Source organism: Populus nigra, chromosome 4, assembly GCF_951802175.1.
Source record: "Populus nigra chromosome 4, ddPopNigr1.1, whole genome shotgun sequence".
Taxonomy (NCBI): Eukaryota; Viridiplantae; Streptophyta; class Magnoliopsida; order Malpighiales; family Salicaceae; genus Populus; species Populus nigra.
This window is the reverse complement of record NC_084855.1, coordinates 11,043,622-11,065,203: the sequence shown is the minus strand read 5'-3', so window position 1 is coordinate 11,065,203 and position 21,582 is coordinate 11,043,622. Positions and strand designations below refer to the sequence as shown.

At 33.4% G+C, this 21,582-nt stretch overlaps 4 protein-coding genes across 6 annotated transcripts; 2 read left to right on the top strand and 2 right to left on the bottom strand.

The window, feature by feature from the left end:
* Nucleotides 1–1,995: 1,995 nt before the first annotated feature.
* Nucleotides 1,996–4,794, bottom strand: LOC133692031 (vestitone reductase-like). Its single transcript, XM_062112691.1, has 4 exons — nt 4,422–4,794; nt 3,490–4,014; nt 2,483–2,678; nt 1,996–2,363 (listed from the first exon to the last, which is right to left on the bottom strand). The coding sequence occupies exons 1-4, from the start codon at nt 4,600–4,602 to the stop codon at nt 2,222–2,224; spliced, it is 1,044 nt and encodes a 347-aa protein (XP_061968675.1). The 5' UTR covers nt 4,603–4,794; the 3' UTR covers nt 1,996–2,221.
* Nucleotides 4,795–6,650: 1,856 nt separating this feature from the next.
* On the bottom strand, nt 6,651–8,012 carry LOC133692789 (vestitone reductase-like). The gene is made up of 3 exons (XM_062113937.1): nt 7,404–8,012; nt 6,988–7,183; nt 6,651–6,869 (listed from the first exon to the last, which is right to left on the bottom strand). Exons 1-3 carry the CDS (start codon nt 7,978–7,980, stop codon nt 6,728–6,730), a joined length of 915 nt encoding a protein of 304 aa, XP_061969921.1. The 5' UTR covers nt 7,981–8,012; the 3' UTR covers nt 6,651–6,727.
* Nucleotides 8,013–10,835: 2,823 nt separating this feature from the next.
* On the top strand, nt 10,836–14,746 carry LOC133690780 (probable protein S-acyltransferase 14). The gene is made up of 7 exons (XM_062111044.1): nt 10,836–11,337; nt 11,635–11,854; nt 11,950–12,041; nt 12,946–13,069; nt 13,152–13,237; nt 13,623–13,688; nt 14,218–14,746. The coding sequence occupies exons 1-7, from the start codon at nt 11,128–11,130 to the stop codon at nt 14,341–14,343; spliced, it is 924 nt and encodes a 307-aa protein (XP_061967028.1). The 5' UTR covers nt 10,836–11,127; the 3' UTR covers nt 14,344–14,746.
* Nucleotides 14,747–15,804: 1,058 nt separating this feature from the next.
* On the top strand, nt 15,805–18,302 carry LOC133691796 (uncharacterized). Of its 3 annotated transcripts, none has more exons than XR_009841732.1 (3): nt 15,805–15,966; nt 16,728–17,660; nt 17,774–18,302. XR_009841732.1 is itself a non-coding variant. In XM_062112389.1 (2 exons), the coding sequence occupies exons 1-2, from the start codon at nt 17,484–17,486 to the stop codon at nt 18,065–18,067; spliced, it is 471 nt and encodes a 156-aa protein (XP_061968373.1). In that variant the 5' UTR covers nt 15,810–17,483; the 3' UTR covers nt 18,068–18,302. The 3 variants fall into 3 exon arrangements, 1 of the variants encoding a protein (XP_061968373.1); XR_009841731.1 differs by having other exon boundaries at nt 15,812–17,097; nt 17,190–17,660; XM_062112389.1 differs by having other exon boundaries at nt 15,810–17,660.
* The last annotated feature ends 3,280 nt before the right edge of the window (nt 18,303–21,582 follow it).

The window sequence follows — 21,582 nt, the reverse complement described above, 5'->3', positions numbered from 1 at the left end:
TATATATATATATATATATAGCTCGCTAGCTAGGTAGCTTCTTGATCTTTGTTAATCTCTCCCTCTAATCTCCTAACGGGTATTTAAACTAACTTGTCAAGAGGGTAGAGATGAGGGACGAGAGAAAGAAAATAAAAAGAAAAAATTGTTGCATTCCTTCTTGATCATGAATGAAAAAGTCATGACAAGTGTTTTCGTTTGCTTAGATGATAGATTAATGAATAATACAATTTGAAACATTTTATTTTTAGAATTAAATTGTTGTCTTTGGTTTTTATGCTCGCTATAATCACCATTGTCTTCGTAATTATGTTAAAAAAAATTGTGTTTTGTTAATATCCATGTAAGTTTTATAATTAACAAGTTATTTTTATATTTTTATTTTTTAAAAAAAAAAATATTCATCAGATAACATGTTTTTATATTGGATTCTTATAACTTTTTAACCGTTAACATTCCCAAATCCTTAAATACTCATCTTGTTTTTCTAAAAATTCACATTAAAAAATATTTTGCTATTTACTTTTAGTATTTAGAGTAAAAACACTATCAAAACGCCTTTCATAAATGTTTTTCTAGGATTTAGATTGGGTTCAGTGATCCCAAACCCATAGATTATTTATTAACATGACTTTATCGATAATTAGTTATAAGTTGTGATTAGGAGTGATCAATTTTAAAATTATCAATTCACTAAAATATTATCCAAAGATAATAACCAAGAGCAAAAAAAAAAATAATAATAAACCAGATTTTAAAATGAATAGGTTTAAGCCAACAATCAAGGTTTAACTCATCGTAATAAACTTGTTATCATCCTGTAGATAGATCACTAATAAACTATGCATAACAAACTATTAGGAATAGAAGACAAGATAAGTAATGCAATTTACGTTGAATATTATGCTTTAAAGTGATAATTTTTTTTTTTTAACCTAACTAGTTTTTTATAATAAATTTTTATTGATTAATTAGGATTTCTTAATGATTATAATATTAATTGGAAATTTATTTTCATCACACACATAAAAAAATAGCATATTCATAAGAAAATGACAAGTTATAGCGAAGAACAAGTCACAACGATGATGTGAAATGCAACAAGAGGCATCACTGTTATTGATATAATTTGAAAAGCTTGAATTAGAAAGTGAATATAAAAATAAATCAATAGCTAAATCAAAAGTGTTTTCTTAGTAGATTATTTGAGAATAAAAAAGACTTGTATACATATTATGTTTTCGAAATATGACATGACAAGAAACTCAAATACATGTAGAAATAGGGTTGAAATGATATCTTTTTTAGTCAAATACCAGAGCCTAAGGAACAAAATAGACATGATCATTGTTGCAATTTATGGTGCTTATAAGGTTGAAGAAGAACAAATCATATACAATTAAATACGCGAAACAAGCTATATCAATAATAATAAAAAAATGACTCGATTTATTGAATAAACAATAGTTAAAAAAGCTTCCTCCTAAAAGATTCAAGTTTACGTTCAGCTCTACTATTTTAGTTGGAAAGTTGGGTGACAATACTATAATTTTTTAATTTTTTCTAAAAATATAATTTAATTGATTGGATTCTATATTTACTTTTTATAAATTACAAGTTTAAATCTTACAAACCTCAGGATTACTGAAAGCTTACATGATTGTTAACTTCAGGGCCCGTAGGATTAGTCAAGGTACACGCAAGCTAACTCGAATATCCACATTAATAAAAATTAAAAAAAAAATTATATTTCAAATTATTATTAGAATAAAACACCTTAACACCTTTAAAGAATTGAGTGATTACCGTAGTTGTGAATTATTCATAATCATAAAAAAAAATTATGATCTATATTTTACTACATAGATCTATATAAACCTAGACAAATCATCAGTTACCACTACAAAATAGCTAGATCCTCAATACGAACATATGCACAGGCCCTAAATATTAGAATCAATTAAATAAAAAAAGATAATTAAATAAAAAAAGATCGGATGACAATGATTCACTATTATTGAATATAAAAAGCCTTTTGTTTTAATTAAGTTAACAATAAAAATTAACACGGGTAGTTTTGTGGAATGATCTGATCGTTTACTTTTATCAATAACTGTCTTGGAGAAAGAAAGTGCTGTTGAAATTATTTATTAATCTCAATTAACAAACTCATTAATCACTTTCAAAGAGAAGAAAAGGACAAGTTGTTGCCAAGATTATTCTAAATAAACCCCTTCTCCTTGCAGGATTGTATAGCTCCATCAAACATGTCCTCAAGACCATGCTCGAATCTGAATCCACAATCCAGGAGCTTTTTCGACGAGAGGCCGCATTGTTTGTAACCTGTAATGTCCTTCAAGGACCTGTACACAAGAGGGATGTCAGGCTGGAGAGATACAAGGACAAAGGCCACCTAATAAAATAGAATGAACTTTCTTCATGAATCAGAAAACATATAATTATACAAGAAATGCGAACTCACTCTTTTGTTGGAATTTGAAGATCTGGGTATCTAGCAGAAAGAAATTCGGACATCCCATTCAGTGATATTCTATCCGATGAACAGATGTACCTCCCTTTCGCACCAGGATACTCGAGAAGGAAGATATGTGCCATGGCCACATCCTCCACGTGTACCATATTTGACTCCATAAGAAGTCGATATAGATTCCTGTTGCCTGCACATTTAACATCAATGTTCAAGTATCGTTACAGTCTAATGATACTGTAGCAAGGATTTAGTGTTGGAATATTGTCAATTATGTTTAACATGAATGTTCAAGTATCTTTACAGTCTAATGATACTGTAGCAAGGATTTAATGTTGGAATATTGTAAATTATGTGGCTGCTATTGTCAAAGAAGATGACTGTCATATAAGAGTCAAAGAGGGCTGTTGGTACAGTATTTGCAGACCCTTGACATTGTCAAAGAAAGAGGCTACAATAGTGGGTTGTTGGTGGCGGCCAACAATCATTGTAAGTTTGGCAGCCACCATTGTTGACAAATGAGCAAGAGGAGCTATCATTGAAGCCTATAAATAGACACCAACAGTGTAACATAAAATGAAAGAGTGTGAGAAAGAGCAAGAACAAAAGAGAGAAGAAGAGAGAAAAAAAGAGAAAAGCTGCCACCAGCAGTCCTGCTGCTGTATGCAGCTGCTGCCCTATGTAGCAATGAGAGATGGAAGTTGAGTGGATGTGATCATCCTCCGTGTGTTGTATTCTTTTTCTATCTCTAATAATATTAATCTCTCTTATAGATGTAAGCAATTAGCCAAACCACGTTAAATATTATGTCATATTGCGCTTAGAGCAGAAATCCCCAACATTTAGCCCATGATTGCTGAAGGAGTTCTTGTTGATCAGGTGTGCGAATAGGGTGTTTGGCCCTGCCCAAACCGCAACGTTTTTTTTTAAAAAATGACTTTTTTAAACTGTTTTTTAAAAATTAATTCAGTATGATTTCTTGTTAAAGAGAGTGATCATACCCATGATCAGAGCCAGCCCCACGTAAAACGAGGCTGGGATTCTGGGACTATTAAACGGACCAAGAACTAGAGAAGGAATCAAAGTCACCAGATCCAATCCATGCTGCTCAGCAAATTCTAGAGCAGCCCTTTCCGTTTTTGTCTTGGAAGCCGTGTAAGAACTGGCTGTCAATTTTAGATCCTTGAAGTAATCTATGTCTGTCCATGCACTCTCATCCACCACTTCTTGACCATTGCCACTGAACATAATCGCTGCTGCGCTTGAAGTGTAAACAACTCTCTTCACTGTCTTTGAATTCAGACATGCTTTCAGAATTCCTAAGGTTCCTTCCACGGACCTTTTGGTGGCTATTTCTTCTGGTTCTCTGTCAACAAGATCGAGGGAATGAGCCAGATGAAGGACTCCCGCGCACCCTTCAATGGCCTCATTGAAACTCTCTGGTTCGTTGAGATCTGCTTTGAAAATCTGGAGTCTCTCCTTCGCTCCCGGTAGGCCTGTGAGGTAGCTGATGTCCTTGTTACCATCTGGCCATATAATGTTAAAGAAGAATCGGTGCTCATAAATGTTAGTAAGCATTAATTAGCAAGCAAATCCTACTTAAATAGGTTCTCTCTCCATAGTTGAGAATATATATATATATATATAAAAACACTATCGTATACTCTTATATTTTCTAGGCATAATATATGAAAAAAGGTCAGTGAAATGGAAAATATCAAGAAAATAGCTTCACCCGGATAAGATCGAACAGCATAACCTTGTTCCGCGGCCAGTTACACAGACCGCACCTTTCCCTGAACACCCTTCCATTTGACTCCCTTTTTTACACTATAAGAGACTATTGATCTCACCATGAACGAGGCTCAGATCTCTCTATCCCCCCCCCCCCCCCCCCAAAATATATATATATATATATAAATAAAAAACTTACCAGGGTGAGGTCTGACGGTGGTGTTAACAGAGTAGCCTTGCTCTAGGAGCTTCATGATCAACCACGAGGCCAAGTACCCAGTGCCCCCTGTAACACACACAGTTCCTCTTTCTCCTTCCATTTCTCTCCCCCTTTCCAAGATGAAATTGTGGTGGTGAGTCTTCCTCCCTCTCTGGTTCATATATACTCATGGAAAGAGACGTGTGAACTCCTCTTTTTTTTTCTTTGATTAACGTGTGTCAACTCCTCTTTCTTATTTTTAAAAGTGGCTACCTCTTGACATTCACAAAGAAGCTACCTAACAAAAAGATTTTTCAAGCAATCACTTTGATTTCTTTCCTTTTCCTTTTTCCTTCACTCAACTGCTCGTATTGCATAAGCGATTCAATTTAGTAGTTCTGTTTAAATAGCTAAGACTAAAGATTCCGATGGAGAAGGGCTTTCTTTTATTTATTTATTATTTTTTAATGAAATGTGTGTTCAAATAAATTGCTAACACATTATTATGTAAAAAACTAAAACCCATGCTGACACTGTGCATCCTCTTATTATTCATATTTTTTTTAATTTGGTCCTTACACATTCCTTTTATGCGATTGCACCCTTTCTAAGGGAAATTGAGTTGAGTTTATTGACTAAAAATAAAATTGAAAGACAGAGAACTAAAGTAGAAAATGCACTATAAACAAATAATGGTTTCAAAGTTAACATAAAATATTTAATTTAGTCATTATACTTTAAAAATTATACATATGTGGAACCTAATGACACAGATACAACAAAAAAAATAAGAGCTTAGTCGTGTAGGACTTAATAAAATGAGCTAGACTTGCTAGGCCTGGAAGCACCATAACTTTTCTTTTTTTATATTATTTTTTTCTAATTATTTTTTTAAGTTCATATGTTTTTATATGTTTTATTTTTTCAAAAACTCTTTATCATTCTCTTTTTTATTTTATTTAGATAAACTCTTTTAAATTATAATTAATTTTTTGCCATGGATTTAAATTTTAAAGATTCATCTATTATTAGTTTTTTTAATATTTTGCATTGATTAGCTTTATTTTTAAAAATAAAATTTTTATTTTCAAATAATATGTATAATATGTGCAGTCATGCGTAGTATTTTATTTTTTTTATTTTATTCAATTAATTTAATATATATGTGTATATTTCTATTATTGTTTGATTGAATAAAAAAATTAACAAAAACAACTGGATAAATATTTCATCATGTAAGATTAAATATTTTAATCTATATTTATCTCTCAATTTTTTTGGTTTTATTTTTAGTTATTGGTTTATGGTTTTTTTTAATTTATTTGATTATATGTATACTTAATGTTTTTTTATTTTTAGTTAACTTTTTTTAATACTAAAAGGTATCGAGAAAGTCTATGTATAGAATTTTTTTGTTGCAAAAAAAAAATATCTAGTACAATAACTTTTTATTATAGCCAAAATTATATATTTCGACTGGGAAGGGCTTTCTTTTTATTTACTTATTTTCACGAAATGAGTGTTCAGATAATTTGTTTGCACATCCAATAGCAAACATTAAATCTCTTATAATTACAATTACAAACATCACTAAAAATGTGGAAAAACATTGTTAGCCCCACACCCACACCCATAAACATGAACATTGTGGATTAACGTTTTTTTTTTGTAATTTGATTTTTTTTTCTCTGGTTACTAAATTTTTATCATAAATTTCAATAAAAAAAATAATTTTAATATCAACAGATTTTATTTTATAAAAAAAATTCTACTTGAAAATTATTTGGCTAAACCTTACTTAAAAAAAAAAAGAGTAGATATAGGGTTGAAAAGTTTTATAGTTTTTGGGTTTTTCTGATTAATTTTTGAGTTATAGGACATATTTTTTTTGTTAATGTCTTAAAGATTTCTGGAAGGTGTTTTAAGGTAAAAACTAAGTTAAAAATAAATTTTGGGGTATAGACGTCCGTCGCATACGCTTCTTTTATTTTTTAAAATAAAAGCTGAAAATGTGTTGTTCCCCTTCTAATATAAAAATGAAGGTCTAAGGCATGGGTCGGATCTTTTTTAACTGAAGCCATGTGCGGTGCGCAGACCCAAGTGCCTATCCCCTGTTTTGTGGAATGATCTGATCGTTTACTTTTATTAATTACTATCTTCGAGAAAGAGAGTGCTGTTGAAATTACTTATTAAACTCAATTCTCAACACCCAGCATCTTTCTCAAGCTATTAATTATCCCACTAATTAACAAACCCATTAATCACTTTCAAAGAGAAGAAAAGGACAGGTTGTTGCCAAGATTATTCTAAATAAACCCCTTCTCCTTGCAGGATTGTATAGCTCCATCAAACATGTCCTCAAGACCATGCTCGAATCTGAATCCACAATCCAGGAGCTTTTTCGACGAGAGGCCGCATTGTTTGTAACCTGTAATGTCCTTCAAGGACCTGTACACAAGAGGGATGTCAGGCTGGAGAGATACAAGGACAAAGGCCACCTAATAAAATAGAATGAACTTTCTTCATGAATCAGAAACATATAATTATACAAGAAATGCGAACTCACTCTTTTGTTGGAATTTGAAGATCTGGGTATCTAGCAGAAAGAAATTCGGACATCCCATTCAGTGATATTCTATCCGATGAACAGATGTACCTCCCTTTCGCACCAGGATACTCGAGAAGGAAGATATGTGCCATGGCCACATCCTCCACGTGTACCATATTTGACTCCATAAGAAGTCGATATAGATTCCTGTTGCCTGCACATTTAACATCAATGTTCAAGTATCTTTACAGTCTAATGATACTGTAGCAAGGATTTAGCCCATGATTGCTGAAGGAGTTCTTGTTGATCAGGTGTGCGAATAGGGTGTTTGGCCCTGCCCAAACCGCAGCGTTTTTTTTTTTTAAATGATTTTTTTAAAACTGTTTTTTAAAAATTAATTCAGTATGATTTCTTGTTATAGAGAGTGATCATACCCATGATCATAGCCAGCCCCACGTATAACGAGGCTGGGATTCTGGGACTATTGAACGGACCAAGAACAAGAGAAGGAATCAAAGTCACCAGATCCAATCCATGCTGCTCAGCAAATTCTAGAGCAGCCCTTTCCGTTTTTGTCTTGGAAGCCGTGTAAGAACTGGCAGTCAATTTTAGATCCTTGAAGTAATCTATGTCTGTCCATGCACTCTCATCCACCACTTCTTGACAATTGCCACTGAACATAATCGCGGCTGCGCTTGAAGTGTAAACAACTCTCTTCACTGTCTTTGAATTCAGACAAGCTTTCAGAATTCCTAAGGTTCCTTCCACGGACCTTTTGGTGGCTATTTCTTCTGGTTCTCTGTCAACAAGATCGAGGGAATGAGCCAGATGAAGGACTCCCGCGCACCCTTCAATGGCCTCATTGAAACTCTCTGGTTCGTTGAGATCTGCTTTGAAAATCTGGAGTCTCTCCTTCGCTCCCGGTAGGCCTGTGAGGTAGCTGATGTCCTTGTCACCATCTGGCCATATAATGTTAAAGAAGAATCGGTGCTCATAAATGTTAGTTAGCATTAATTAGCAAACAAATCCTTCTTAAATAGGTTCTCTCTCCATAGTTGAGAATATATATATATATATATATATATATATATATATAACCATAGGCTGAGGTATGGCAAAGGCTGGGGTGGGCTTTAGCCCAGGTCAAGATTTTATCAATATTTTTTGACTAGTTTTATGTAAAAAGAATTTGTAATTTTCAATTAAATTATAAAAAAAAATCTAAAAATTTGCGTTGAGCCTTTTAATATGATGCTTTAGCTTGGGTTAAAATTTCAGAATTTTTGGAGAAATTTAGAAATTTGATGAAAAATCATAATTTGACCAGTTTTACGTTATTGGACGTAATTTTCAATCCGACCATCAGATCGAGCTAAAATTTTATGAGGGATCTTAAAATATGTTGAATAAAATCTGGTTAAAATTTTAGAATGAATGGAGCTTGGTAGTGCTAACAAAAAAAAGGACCGTAAAATAAAAGCAAAATGACTCATTAAGAATAAAATGGTTATTTGCCATTAAAAAATAAAACAAATCAGCTCCTCCTTTCTTTTATATGTTGCCGACTGGGCAGAGGCAGAATAAAAAAATAAAAAAAAGAAAAAGCAAGAGAGAAATAGAAAAAAGTAAGGGAAAAACATAAAAAAAAATCTAAGGAAAAAAATAAAAAAAGTGAAAGAATAACCTCGTAAACTTACAAAGTTCAACTTATAAAACACTAATCTATGGAAGAATCAAGTGAAGGAAGGAGGAAATGAAAGAGGGAAAAAAATTAATTACTTTATTTTTCAGTTGACATGAGATTGTTATTTTATCCCGGTTGAGGGGTTGTTACAATATCGATTCAGATTCGATTATAAATTAATTATATTCCACAAAACATCAAAAGATGTAACTTTAATAGTGAGTTTATTTTTACTTTCGCTTTAATTTTATGCACTTTTAAATTTATTTTTTAATATTTTGGGTAGTGTATTTGAATTAAAACTTTACTGTTAATTTCAAAAATTTATGTATATGAATTAATAATCAATCTTAAAAAATATTTATATATTTATTTAATAGCCCAGGATAAAAAAAACTCCTGGCTCCGCCCTTGTATATAACACTATCGTATACTCGTTTACTCTTATATTTTCTAGGCAAAACATATGGAGAGAGGTCAGTGAAATGGAAAATATCAAGAAAATAGCTTCACCTGGATAAGATCGAACGGTGGCTCGAACTGCATAACCTTGTTCAAGTAGCCTCGTGATCAGGCATGAAGCAATGAATCCTGTTCCACCAGTTACACAGACCGCACCTTTCCCTGAACACCCTTCCATTTGACTTCCTTTTTTATACTACTATGAGAGACTATTGATCTCACCATGAACGAGGCTCAGATCTCTGTATTCCTTCCTTGGTTAGCACATCTTTATGTATACATCCGGGCGAAGAAAACGATGCAGAGTGATTTTAACTTTCATGCCCTTATGTCCAAGTAAGAAGAAGGTATTGGAAACCAGTAAAAAAATGTCAGGACAAAAATCGCCCCTCTTAAGACAAAAATAGTATCTATACATGATTGTATGTCTTTACGAGAAAATACTTAGGTGAGTTAACGAATAAATAAATGTTCGGATTTCTGAAGTTCCTTCGGAAATGTCAACAAATTGGATCTAATTTTAAATAAATCCAAACTAAGTCATTGTTAATTACGTATAAAATTATGTTAGCACTAGGTTTTGTTCTTTCAAGTTGTTTTTGAATCAATTTTTGTTTATCAGAACTAAATTCCCCTCATAAGATATTAATATTAATGATATTATCTAAATCAAAATTATTAACTTCGAGAAAATATCTTTCTCCCAAACTGTTCTTGAATAAAAATCCAAACCGATAAGTTAGAAGGAAACTCACATTCGAAGCTCATAGGATATCCATTATTGCTCATGATAATATGATGGGAGGCTGTCCGACGGCCGCCAGAGGTTGCCGGAGACCGTGGGCTTTCGATTGGAGAATTTGTATATTATATGATTGTGCTTGGACCGCCCCTTTGATGCGATCATTCTTAAAAGAAAACTCTCGATGTCTCACGAAAACAATGCTGGATAGGCAATGAAAAGGTTTCTTATTAATTCAATATATTAAAAATATAATTAACTAGTTTCTCATTAATGTTTTTACCAAATTCTAAATATTTATCCAATTGTCATCCTTCCCATATTTTTTTTCAGAATTAGAATATTCTTAGACCAACTTTTCTGAATTGAGATTAACTCCTCTTTTAGACAACCCGTAATAAGGTATTCATAATAAAATTTCCTCTTTATTTATTTAATACTCATCCATTCTTTAATTAAATCTAAATATTTTTAGATTGAAATCCTAACCGCAATGAGGATCCTAAAATAATTTTATGACTTGAATACATTTTTTTCCAGAAATTATCATAATGCTAAAAAACCTCATTAGTGTTATATATATATATATATATAGGGAAGCAAATCAAACTCATTTTCAAATAAATAAAAAAATAAAACTAGAAGCCTAAAATGAAAACATTGATAGGTTATTTTTAATATTAATTTATTTTTTCTATTATAATAAGTTATAGGGGTTGATCTTTGTATAATTTTTAACGATTAAATTTTATTTAAGATTAAATTTTTTATACTTAAAAATTATAAATATAAAATTTCATTAAAAACATCATTAAATTTGTATTTTGAGAGTTGTTAAATTACTCCACGTTATCAAACCCCAAAAATTTCCCTCTCACTAACACATTAATTACTAATTGACAAAATCAAGAAAAAAAAATACAAACACACAGATATATATATATATATATATATATATATATATATATATATATATGTAACTTTCCCTGTCCCCCTTCTCCTTCACAGAACACAACCATCCTGTGTCCTGTGTACCATGGATTCCACTTCTTACCTGCCCAAGGAATCTTCAAATTCCCAAATTCGATGAACCATATAACAATTCACAAAAAAATCACTCGAAAACACCAAACCCACAGGACAAAAAAACCTTCCTTTTGTTTCCTGTCTAGATTTATCTTTTAAGTTAATTTCACTTAAAATTCAGTCTACTAGAAACCCATCAAAGAAAACTTGAAAAGTTTGAGTCTTTTTTTATTATATTATTAGTATGCATAGATCTAGAGCTGTTATGGCTTGGAATGTGTTCAAGTTTTGTACGGCCTTAAGGGGTTTAGGCTCGATCATGATCTTGTTGGTGCTTGGTGTTGTCGTCGTCACATATTATGCTGTTGTTTTGAATAATTATGGCCCTGCTTTATATGATGGTGGCATTGATTCTCTCGTTTCTCTTGCTGTCTTGATCACATTCCATTCTTTGGTAAGATTTTATTAAGAAAAGTGATATGTATGTTTGTTTTTGTAGAGTTCTTTTGCTTCTTAGATTTGTGCTTTTCCCTAATTGTTTGATTTAAGTTTTCGAAAGTGGGTTTCTAAGGATGGTAGTATTTTTTTTCTTTTTTAATTTTAAGTTCAGAGAATTTAGATGGAGCTAAAAGGGGGTCTCTTGAGAAACTTGGGAGAGAAAAAAATAAATTTTCAGCTTAAAATAGTGTAAAAACAGCAATTTGTTCGTTATAGCTGTTGCTTATGTGAGTAATTTGTCTGAATTTTGCAGCTAGTGATGCTATTATGGAGCTACTTCTCTGTTGTTTTAACTGATCCTGGTAGTGTGCCTCCTAATTGGAGGCCTGCTATTGATGAGGAAAGAGGGGAGGCCGATCCATTGAATGGGTCGGAATGCAGTGGAGTGCAGTCTGACCAATTAAATCAAAGAATCCGGTATTGCAGGAAGTGCAACCAGCTGAAACCACCTCGTTGCCATCATTGTTCTGTCTGTGAGATTCTATGCTATGATTTCTTCTGTAGCATTATTTAGCTTTAGTTAGTTTTTCCACTAAAGAAGATGATTTGGCGTTCTGTTTCCTTTCAGGTGGCAGGTGTGTGCTAAAGATGGACCATCATTGTGTATGGGTTGTAAATTGTGTTGGGGCCTTAAATTATAAGTATTTCCTTCTATTTTTGGTTAGTTGGCTTTACTGCCTCACCCCGCAGAAGTTTCCTATTTCAAAATTCTTGTTTAACTTAAACAATGTGATTTGCTTCTTTCTATGCCTTTTGGCAAAATGTTGGTTTTTTTAATTGATTGTTGATGTATCCCTTGGGTTATAAGGGAGCTGTTTATTGTAATGAAGATAGGCTCTTGTTTTGTTTAAATGGTAAGCATAAATGTGGTTTGATGTTCTGTTTCATGTCCCAATTGTTAGCAGAGGGAGTTATCTATGGTTCCATGTTTTCATCCAGGGCTCATCATAAGAAGCTGAAAATATGTTGTCTTACCATATCATATTGTCTAACATATAGGAAGTTTGGGACTTAACTAGTTGTCTAAATGTCCTCCTGGTGTCTTGAGTTTTGACAAAGTTTGAACTGCCTGCCTGTATATATATTAGCACACAATCTATGCTTATTTAGTGACAAATTTTGTGATCATACCAGCAACGTGCTCCTTTCCTGTATAGCTTGGATGATATAGCCTAGGCTGTATGACAATGCGCCAATTTTTGGTTTAGAGTGTGGTTTAACCTGGCCAAGATTTTCTGTGGACTGCCAAACACCAGCATCATTAATCTCAGTGTCTACCTTTTGAACCTGATGACTCAGAGGTCATTATTTATGAGTGTGTTGTTTTCATTTTTCACTTCTTCTTACTTTCTTTCTCTTTTTTTCATTTGTAATCCAAAGGTGAAGAAATTGTCTTGATTTTAAAACATTGTTCACCTTTTGAAGCTTTGATAAATATATAATCAGATAGAAATGCTTGCTATAAGAAATAGTTTGTTCCTTTTTATTTGTGAGGTTGTACCAAATTGTCGGTAGTCTGACTTAGAATATCCTAATTAATTGCAATCTTAAATTTTTTATGCAGTTCTATACATTTCTTGAGACAAGTCTTGTAACTTTATCTCTTCTACCACACTTTATAGCATTCTTTAGTGATGGAGAAATTCCTGGCACTCCAGGCACTCTTGCAACCACATTTCTTGCCTTTGGTAGGTTCTACTGAGCTTAGCTTTCTAACCTACTTAATGGTGAAGTGTGCAGTAGTCTAAAACTATTGTTGTTGTTTTACAGTCTTAAATCTGGCATTTGCATTGAGTGTTCTGGGATTTCTGATCATGCACATATCTCTGGTATCTGCCAATACAACAACTATTGAGGTATATTTTTTTTCCACCTAAGTTTGTGTATTTAAACCATGGTGACTCTTTTTGTAGTTTCAATGTCTAATAAAAAGCTTTCCATGCTTTGTGGACGTGGTATAAGAAACTATGATGACTCTGTTTGCAGGGTCAATGTCTAATAAAAACTGGTAGACAAGTAGGTATTTGTGGAATAGTTTAACTACTGCACTGGAGGGTCTTCATATCACATCATTGTGTTGCTTTGCCCCATGCTTGAGAATGTTCACAGCTCTGGCCTTTGGTACTCAATTTCCTTGGTTTTGTGTGGATCTCCTGATACACAATAATTGAAAGTATGTTTAGAATTGCAGCCATTTCTGTTAAAGATCTGCTGATTGAGCTGCTATTGTCTTGTTTTCAGGCATATGAGAAGAAGACCACCCCAAAATGGCGCTATGACCTTGGTCGAAAGAAGAATTTTGAGCAGGCTAGTACTTTCTACAAATTATTTTTGATGTTTGTTTCTTTTCTTTCGTGCTTGTATGAAAGCTAAGAAAGAGTAAAATTTAATGCTGTCGCTGCTTTAATGAACTTGTGATGTTATTTCCTTTTGAATTATTTCTTGGCAGATTATGTGTGAAAGGTGTGAGAATCCTCATGGCAGGATGGCTATAAAATACAATACTCGTTTCATACTCAACAATCTCACTACATTGTCAAAGTGCAATATCATAGCACTCTTTCACTGTAAATCAGAAAACATCATATTAGCATGCCAGTGTTATGTAGCCATGATAAATGCCTATTAGCTTTAAGGAATGCGTTCAAGGTCTGCAGTTATCTTAGAAAATTGTTCCTAGCGTGCTTGATATTTACCTCTTTTAACATGCATATTGTCAAGCTGTGTTGAAATGGCAATCATCAGGCCTAATAAATTGTTAGAGTGGGATGTCTTCAAGTTGTTATAACCATCTCCTCTGCTGAATATTCTCGAATGTGTTGTGCTTTTGTTTCAGGTGTTTGGAGCAGATAAGCGATACTGCTTCATTCCAGCTTATTCAGATGAAGATACAAGACGAATGCCTGCACTTCAGGGTCTTGAATATCCGTCGAAACCTGATTTTGATTCCCAAGAATTCTAGGCAGCAGTTGTGCATCCATGAACTAGGGGTTTTTTTTTCCTGTACAATAGATGTTCGATTGCAAATTAACCAGTATACAACTTGCAGCTGCTAATTCGCCCCTAACCATTCATTCCCACGGGCATATTGTAGAAATAACCAGAGAGAGAGAGAGAGGGAACAGGGAGCATTGCATTGAGAAGCTGATCAGGTGAAGCAATACCTAGGTTGCTTGAATAGTGGGGATGGCATGAAAGGCTGATGTTTTATATATTGTTCTGATTATCAGGAGCTTGAGAATTGTAAGATAAGGAATGTGGATTCTTTAGCACGTGGTGCGTTGCTGATGTTTTTGTAAGTTTTGTTGTACCATTTGAATGGAAATATAGAAAACTAGTCTGGTTTGCATAGCCGGATCTTTCCATGCTTGTTTTAAATGGAAAATATACTTCAACGCTGTGCTTGTGTGCCATGAGTCATAAACTAGGCCTTGTTAAAGGAGGATCAATGATTTATCATCTTACTGGTTTATGTGAAATATGTGTAGTCTTCCCTGTCAAATTTACAGTGTGAGAGCTGTTGGTGATTCCATTCGCAATAATGATTTCCTTATTTATTATTTGTTCGACAGAGGGTTTCTAGCCCGACTCTTTTCTAGAGTGTCCTTTGACTTATAAAATCATCAGCATGAAAATGTTTGTTCTTGCTTCTCTTTTGTTTTAAGTTCGCTAAAAATTGTTCTGATCGTGAAGAAGAAAGAAAAAGAAGACAATAACCAACGTGGTGAAATAAATAAATAAAACAAAAATTGTTCTCTGAAAACGTGCTTCAAAGGATTGAAGTAACAACTTGGTAATAAAGATTTGGCATTAAATTTTGTAACAGAGGGTGTAAATAACAGCCTGTTCCTGATGTGATAACTTCGGATTTTTAAAATTTCTAAGATATCTAAAATTCGTCTTGAAGAAATTTAGTTCTGATGAATATATATTGATCCGAGAACATCATAACTGGTAAAAAAAGATTCCGTAGTATAACAGAAATGAAAAAGGAAAGAAGGAATAAAAGGGATCGAAAAAGAAAAAAGCCAAAAAAAAAATCGAAGAGGCCGGGAAATGCAATTCAAAATTCAGACAAATGGGCCGAACATTGGAAGAAAACAGAAACTAAGTACGTGTCGTGTTCTTTTTCGAACTACACGTCTCCAGTTCTCGGTGGTTATAATTTCTCAATGCGAAAACAGAGGACTGGGCCTTGAGTAGTTGGAGTTATTTTTTAAAATATATATTAAAATATATATATTAAAATAATATTTTTTAATATTTATTTTTATTAAAATATCTAAAACCAAAAAAAATATTATTTTTTTTATTAATATGTATTTCCGGGGGTTAGTTTATGTGTATGTAAATTAATTTTATTGATTCTGAAATTAAGTTTTTAAGGGTTTGAATTTATAAAATTCGAATAAATTTAAAATTAAATTTAAATAAAAAATCAATTTTTTGATAAATGTGCAGCCAGCCACGATTGGTCCAAAAATCTCAATCGCTTCATTTTCCAGTTAACCCTGTCTCTCTCGTCCACTTTCCTTCAATTTCCCTCCTGCCATTCTGCCAAACATAGTAACATGTCCTCGCACTGGTCAGTGAAATTATAGCAATGATTAAGCTGAAAACAGTTTTTCTTTTGGCTTTCAGTTTTCAGTTTGTTATTTTGATGATGTATTTATGTGATCAGATCATTAGAAGTTCCATTGTTTATCCGTTTTATGCTACAAGATAGAGTATGAAAGGCTCTTATAATTGTCTTCCCCAGAAAGTCGTTTCTTCCCTGTTTTTTCAAGCCTTTGTATATTATTTTAGTAACGTTGTGAAGGCATTTTACGTTACATTATCCAAATCCTTCTCTTCCTATCTTTTCATCCCAAATATATATAAAAAATGGTTTTCTTTAACTGAATTTGAAAGTGCTAAATGATTGTTGACATTTCTTGGGAGTTGCTATATTGGCAATAGCATTGATGACGTATTTGGCATAAGAGGCTTGATGGTTCGTGGTTTGATTGATTAATTCTTTTTCCTTTTAAAATTGGATCATCAAGAGCTTATTAAATATTTAAATTTTTTTGTTATTTATCTCTTACAAGAAAAGGTTTTGAACTTCATTCGCCGTACTTAAGAAAAGAATTGTAAGAATCTTGTCTTCTTGTGCCCCTTGTTTCATTGGTAGAAATTGTAGTGTTCTCTGAGTAATTATGTTAATGCTCTTGTTCCAGCAGTTACATTCAATCGGCTTTTCTGAATTCATTTACTGTTTAGCGGAGTTGTGCAGTTCATGGACCTTTTTCTTTTATGCTTGGTTTTGATGACCACCAAACCATGAATCCATTTTTTGTTTTCCAGTGTTTAGGAGGATAGACCATAAAAAATGCAGAGGGAAAGGCATGGTAGAAATGATTTCTTTGCTATGGGTGATCCTTTTGGCAATTTCCGGGGCTTTGGTTTGATGCCGAGCCTATTTGGAGGGAGGGATCCATTTAATGACTCGCTCTTCACTCTCCCTTTTGGTAGCATGTTTGAGTCTAGCAGGTATGATCCTCCAGTTCTACTAGCAGGGACGTATTGCAGACCGATAGAGCGAAGGCGTTAGTAATAGAAGAACTACCGTCTGATGATGAGGGTGAAAAAGAAGATGTGCAAACTGGGGATGAGAAGAGTGACCATCAAAACAACATTGGTTCAAGCAAAGAGCCATCAGTTGAGCATCCTGATGGTAAAATAAAAATTATTATGGTTTATATCTGCTTTTGCTAGTGAATTATTGTTCTTGTGTATCAATGATTGCAACTGTGGTTTGTCTCTTAGAGAGGGAAAACAAGAGTGTGAATTAGAGGAGTGATCATAACAGAACTGAAGGAACAAAGCCACAAATCCGCAGTTCCATTTTTCAGACTTGCAAAGCCACATATGGAGGTATGTATGGAGCATATTATACTTCCACTAGGACCAGAAGGACAGGCGGTGATGGAGTAAGTGAATTGTTCCTGGTCATGTGGATTTGTTTAACCAATGCCTTCTGTTTTAATTTACGATTCTGTACCAGGTGGTGATTGAGCAGAATTTCTAATTCCTCAATGAACACCTCCCTTAGTTGCTTGCATGCAAATAATTAATGGCACACATGTATATCTTATGTGGTTGTCGCTCACCCCAGCAACACATGAAACATACTATAATTCATTTCGGTACCAGAACACTCTAAAGCAAAACAAAGAAAATATGGCTAGTTGGTCAGATGAAAATGCCACCACAGCTTATCTCCCTGCCCTGAAAATGGTAAGCAATAGCATCTTATATATCAAATCTCCTACAAAATTCTCAAGTTTTATGAGAAGAATGTTTTGCGTACTGTTTTCTTTTTTTCTGATTTTGGGTGCTTTATTTTATAGGGAAAAAGAGATAAGGAGCTTGATGTAGCTGAGTTCATATCAGCCCTGACTGCTGGGAAAAATGCACAACTCGCGGTGATAACATACGCTAGCATTGATGGATCCACCATACTGTCATTAGTAGCAGCTGCACATCAAACTGGCGGCAATGTGATCTGTATTTTACCAACAAAACCCAATGTTTGTGCATCAAGAAATTCTCCAGGACCTTATGCAGATTGTGTTAAGTTTGTCATAGGAGATGCCAATATCCTATCATCAAAGGACTACAGAGGGCAGATTTTGTACTTGTAGATTGCGATCTTCATGATTGCAAGGAGGTGCTTAGAGCTGCAGAGGACTGTTCCTTCTTTTATGATTTGAAAGAGGGCTTCAAAACTAATAACATGGATGTTAGTTGATTTGATGTAAAGACCACATTGCATGTAACAAGCATCTGACTTCATGTTCTTGAAGAAGTTGGATGTTCTCAACGAGTTATTTGTGTTTTCCCGAAATTCCATATAAAAAAGAATGGCTTTATTTTAAATTTTGTTCACAGAATAAATGAACAGGCTAAACCATTTCACTTTGTCTAAAACCAAGTGTAATCTACAGAGAATCATAGAATGGAGCAGAGTGTCTGATTCATTAGTCAGGATAACAGAAGGCCTAATGATTCTCTTCTTTCAATTTGAAATCCGAGGATTCCTCACAATGCTTTTGCATAAATTCCGAAAGTATGTTGATCTTAAAATGTCTTTTCTATGATGGCTATACGACTGCTTAATTTCCTGGAACATATTTTATGATACTTCATTTAGCCAATCAATTGCAATTGACGAGGTCCGTCCTTTTCCTACAGGACTAAACTAGAAAGTGTTTGAGTTCGCCAGCAGTAGGACTATCTGAAGAAGTAGCTGCTATGGCATACCATACCCATGAGCCTAATAACTACCTGTAAGCCAATGGGATCATTCAATGGATGAAGCAAGATGTTGATTTCTCTTTTCATCAAAAGAACCGCCGAGTAGCTCGAGCAGCTTAAAAGCTGAAAAACAGAGGGCCCTTTTAACTTTTTTAAAAGTCTGGGAAACCAGAAAGCGTTCCCAAAGATGTACTTTCGGTGTCAATAAAAGATCCTGCTAAACCAGAAACAGGGGATCCGCTAAACGGAAATTTCTATTTGAGGTACCGTGCCCGATTCTAATAAATAGAAGACCCGAAGGCTCTTGCCTTGTGACCTCCGAGCCAAGAATGAAGAAAGAGGGTCTATGTTAATAGAGCTAGAGGAGGTATCTAGGAGAAGCGCCATTCCCATACCATTAACAATGTTCTTGTCTGAGAGGAAATCAGCGGGCTATACAGTAACGGATTACGGAATGCATCAAGGGGGCGTGGACCAACCATACATCTACCCATTGCTTAGGTCATTCACTCAAGGCCACCAGCTTTGGTAGGAGAGAGAAGTAGAAATTCAATCTAGATATGAATTGAGACGAAAGCTTGACAAGCCCATTCATTTAAGAAGGAAAGCGAGAACTTAGTCAAGCACAACCTTCCAATTACGCAAGGGGAAAGCCCCGTGAGCAGCCACCAAGAAGAATGGAACCGTTGGTCCAAGGATCTTCATTATTGGGCTTTTAGCTTATGAGTTTAGTTTCACAATCCAGATATGAGGGAACCATTATTCAAGAAATCCCGCCTTTGATAATTATACTAGTTCCATCCTTGTGCTCGGCAGAGGCAAGGCGGATAGAAAGACGGCGGAGGCAAGGCGGATAGAAAGAAAAGAAACAGCAGGCCCTACCCTTTAGCTAGCCCCAAGGCGAAGAAAACAATGAGGCTGGATAGCCGACTGATCTTCGGGAGGGGAATCCATCTTCTTTCTTCAGATCATGATACAAAACATTGAAAGGAGAGGTGATATTTTCCATCACAGATTCTGATCAGGCCCTACCCTTTAGCTAGCCCCAAGGCGAAGAAAACAATGAGGCTGGATAGCCGACTGATCTTCGGGAGGGGAATCCATCTTCTTTCTTCAGATCATGATACAAAACATTGAAAGGAGAGGTGATATTTTCCATCACAGATTCTGATCGTTCAGATATTAGGACATCCGCTTGAACGATTAAGACCATGACTGGGTACTTCCCTCGTGGCATTTGATCAGCCGATGAGGTTAATGGATTACTGTAATATTGTTTTTTAAAGTATTTTTGTGTGAAAATATATTAAAATAATAATATATTTTATATTATTATATTAAAATAATTTAAAAATATATAAAAAAAACACTTAGATTTTAGAAGTTTGATTGAACTATGATGACAAATAAATACTAAATTTTTTTCTAATAATTTTAAAAGGATAAATTTATCAAGAAATCACACCAAATATAATAATTATATATAAAAGTTTAAAATTAAAACAAATCTTTTAATTAACTCTAGGTTCATTGAACTCCGTCAACTAAAAAGTGATGACTGAATTTAAACTTGCACATTTTATTTATTTATTTTTATGAAAAAGATATATATTAATATATTTATTGAATATGACACCTCATGTTTCTAAAAAAAACACAATGCATTATATTTTTTGAATTTTAAAAGCATGTTTATTTTAGAGATTGAGGTTGAGTTTTATATATAAAACTCATCAAAAAAAACTAGAAAAAACAAGAAAATTAACTTTTATGATTGAGTTTTGTGCATAATTAGGTTGTATCCAGCCTTAACCTCAACCTCAACCTTAACCACAAAAGTTAAAACAAATACATTTTTTCAATCAAGAATAAAATGATAATACTCATCTTAACCAACTATGATCAATTACTGTATATGAAAATTCTAGTAGATTTTCAAATAATGAGTTTATAATAAATGAAAATTATGGATTATTAGTGATGCATTAGTGCATTCTATACTACAATCAATTTTCTTTTAAGGTCCATAGCTAAATGAACTAGAGAAAGAGACCCAACAAAAAAGCTCAAAAAAAGTTAAAACCAATGAAAAGTGAGTTTGTCAAGATATTAAACTTAATTTCCTTGGATTATGCTATACGTCAAGCTCAAGAGCCTATGAGTCTAGCAAAATGCTAAACTCAACTTTTTTGGACTTGGCTACGTGTCAGGCCCAAGCACCTGTGAGTCTGATAAGATATCAAACCACGTATCTTTAAGCCTAGGATTACTTCAAATCCAAGCACACAACATAAAAAATCTAGGATCATTATTTCTCTATACCCTAACCATGCAAAAAAATCATCTAAAAGTTGTTCATACGTTAATTAATATTGATGTTTATTGTAAAGGTTGATCTTATTGACATTAATATTATATGCAGAAAGATATAGGGTCGCTTTCTATAGACACGTGATAATCCCATCAACATTAATATCATATAAGATGACACTGACATCAACATTAATATTGATGTAAAGGTCTCTCTCCCTGCTTGAATGTGAAGAAGAGAAAAACTTATGGCTCAAGAGGTTCACAAGCTTCACTATTACAATATATTGTCAGCATTTGTTATACATGAACTAAAAACAAAAAAATAAACATTTTTATTTTTGAAATTTAATATTTATTTGCTACAACTTCTTATTATTAAAAAGTTATTTACTTAATTATAGAAAAACCCTAAATTAATCCCACCAAAAAAAACTAAGTTGCAAAAACTCATATCTTTGTATAGTAACCTACCTTATGCACCCTTAGTTATAGAAAATTGAAGATTAACATAAACATATAATCATTCTTTATTCAAATACTCAAAAACACAAGTTTCTTAACATTCTGGATTCCAAGCATTATCAATGAT